Genomic DNA, 2,294 nt, shown 5'->3' with positions numbered 1-2,294 from the left:
GTCAACCAGTTAGACCTCAAGAACATTACCAGGTAAACCAAGTCAACAAGTTAGACATCAAGAGGTCTATCAGGTAAAACAAGTTGACCAGTTAGATATCAAGAACACTACCAGGTAAACCAAGTCAACCAGTTAAACCTCAAGAAAACTACCAGGTAAAACAAGTTGACCAGTTAGACATCAAGAACACTACCAGATAAACCAAGTCTACCAGTTAGACATCAAGAATAGTACCAGGTAAACCAAGTCAACCAGTTAGACCTCAAGAACACTAACAGATAAACCAAGTCTACCAGTTAGACCTCAAGAACACTAACAGATAAACCAAGTTGACCAGTTAAACCTCAAGAACATTACCAAGTAGACCAAGTCAACTAGTTAGATCTCAAAAACACTACCAAATAAACCAAGTCGACTAGTTAGACATCAAGAGCTCTACCAGGTAAAACAAGTTGACCATTTAGGTCGTTTTCACAGCTGATAGTCCGGTAGACTCGGTTCGGTTCTGGACCAATATTCATGAGCTTTTGTTACATTTGAGCTGGTGCGTTTGCATTCACACTGCACTGTGCAGTCGAGTCAACGTGTTGAACCAACCTGTTCCCTCGCTCGCCTGTGGGGGCGCTGCACCAAGAACTACTGAAAGAAACAACACAAAAACCTCTGAAGACACGTCTTCTTCTTCTTCTGTAAATAAAAACAAAAATGAAGTGGCATCAAGTTTTAGCAGTTTTGGGAGTTATATTTTGTCATTTTTCAAAAATGGACTCGGCATGAGCAGAAGACCATGGAGAATATTGTTTTCCACACAAGGCAGCTGACGGCTCCATATGAGGTCAGAGAAATGTGTGTTTGTTTACCCTGCGGAGCAGGGCCCGGTCTGTTTACATTCACATTGTACTGGAACCGCGCTGGAGTTCGCTTCTACCGGACCGAGACCTAGGTTTTAGCCCGGGCCAGAGTTCGCCTTTTTGTTCTGTGACAGAGTTCGATGGTGCGTTCACACCTCCCTAAATGAACCGGACTATTCTAGGAAAACGAGCTGGAGTTCGATTAAAGCGACTAAACAGGGCTGGTGTGAATGCACCCTTAGACATCAAGAACACTACCAGGTAAACCAAGTCAACCAGTTAAACCTCAATAACATTACCAGGTAAACCAAGTTGACCAGTTAGACATCAAGAACACTACCAGGTAAACCAAGTCGACCAGTTAGACCTCAATAACATTACCAGGTAAACCAAGTTGACCAGTTAGACATCAAGAACACTACCAGGTAAACCAAGTCGACCAGTTATACCTCAAGAACATTACCAGATGTACCCAGTCAACCAGTTATACCTCAATAACATTACCAGGTAAACCAAGTTGACCAGTTAAACCTCAAGAACACTACCAGGTAAACCAAGTCGACCAGTTAGACATCAAGAACACTACCAGGTAAACCAAGTCGACCAGTTAGACCTCAATAACATTACCAGGTAAACCAAGTTGACCAGTTAGACCAGTAAACAGACTGTAACTAATCCAAGAACCAGTCCAGTCACCAGATCAGCCTTCTCTTAGCTCCACCCCCTCCTTCCTCTTCAGGGATTGGTCAGTTCCTGTTCTCCGTGTGATGACAGCATCCTGTACCGCCCGATGCAGCGCAGCCTAACTCAGCGCCGCGTCAACATCTGGGGGCTCCGCCCACAAACCAAGTACATGTTCACCATCCAATCACTGAACGGTGTGTCAGCTGCCAGCCAATCAGAGCCGGCCTCTGTCAGGATCAATGTCACCATCAGCAGAGATGGTAACAAACAAACTACATTACCCAGAATGCCTTTCAGAGCTGCTGATAAACGCAGATATCTTGTTTCCTTTGTTTCTGATTGATTAAATGGTTCTGTCCAGTTCCTCCTCCGGTCTCTGGTCTGAGGAGGGCAGAGGTTTCAGAGAACACTCTGTCTATGGAGTGGACTGCCCCAGTTCTGCAGAACCAGCACCAGATCCTGGATTATGAGCTGCGGTACTGCCGTAAAGATGGTGAGGAGGCGGGTCAGTGGCAGTACGTGTCCAGTAGGTCTTCCTCTGTGGTTCTGATGGGCCTACAGAAGGCAACCCAGTACCAGGTCCAGGTTCGAGCTCGCTCTCAGGTCGGGTACGGACCGTTCAGCGCCATGAGGAGCTTCAGCACGCTGCCCGACGGTATGGACCCAAAGGCTCAGAACCTGTTGTTGTTTACTGAGTTTGTTTGTTGATGTTTGTGTGTCTGTCCTGACAGGGACAACGTCGTCTCAGCTGGTGCTGAC

At 46.3% G+C, this 2,294-nt stretch overlaps 1 protein-coding gene across 1 annotated transcript in view; it reads left to right on the top strand.

The window, feature by feature from the left end:
• Positions 1 to 2,294, top strand: part of LOC119416118 (ephrin type-B receptor 4b) — a gene marked incomplete in the record, with an annotated part of 11,492 nt that overhangs the window by 1,066 nt on the left and 8,132 nt on the right. Inside the window, 3 exon segments of the mRNA XM_037683342.1 lie at positions 1,591 to 1,795; positions 1,897 to 2,190; positions 2,267 to 2,294. Of these exon segments, the coding sequence (XP_037539270.1) occupies positions 1,591 to 1,795; positions 1,897 to 2,190; positions 2,267 to 2,294 (527 nt within the window).

This window comes from Nematolebias whitei, chromosome 1, assembly GCF_014905685.2.
Source record: "Nematolebias whitei isolate Nwh7 chromosome 1, NemWhi1, whole genome shotgun sequence".
NCBI classification, from domain to species: Eukaryota; Metazoa; Chordata; class Actinopteri; order Cyprinodontiformes; family Rivulidae; genus Nematolebias; species Nematolebias whitei.
The sequence above is the reverse complement of the archived record's forward strand: the minus strand, read 5'-3'. Positions and strand labels throughout refer to the sequence as shown.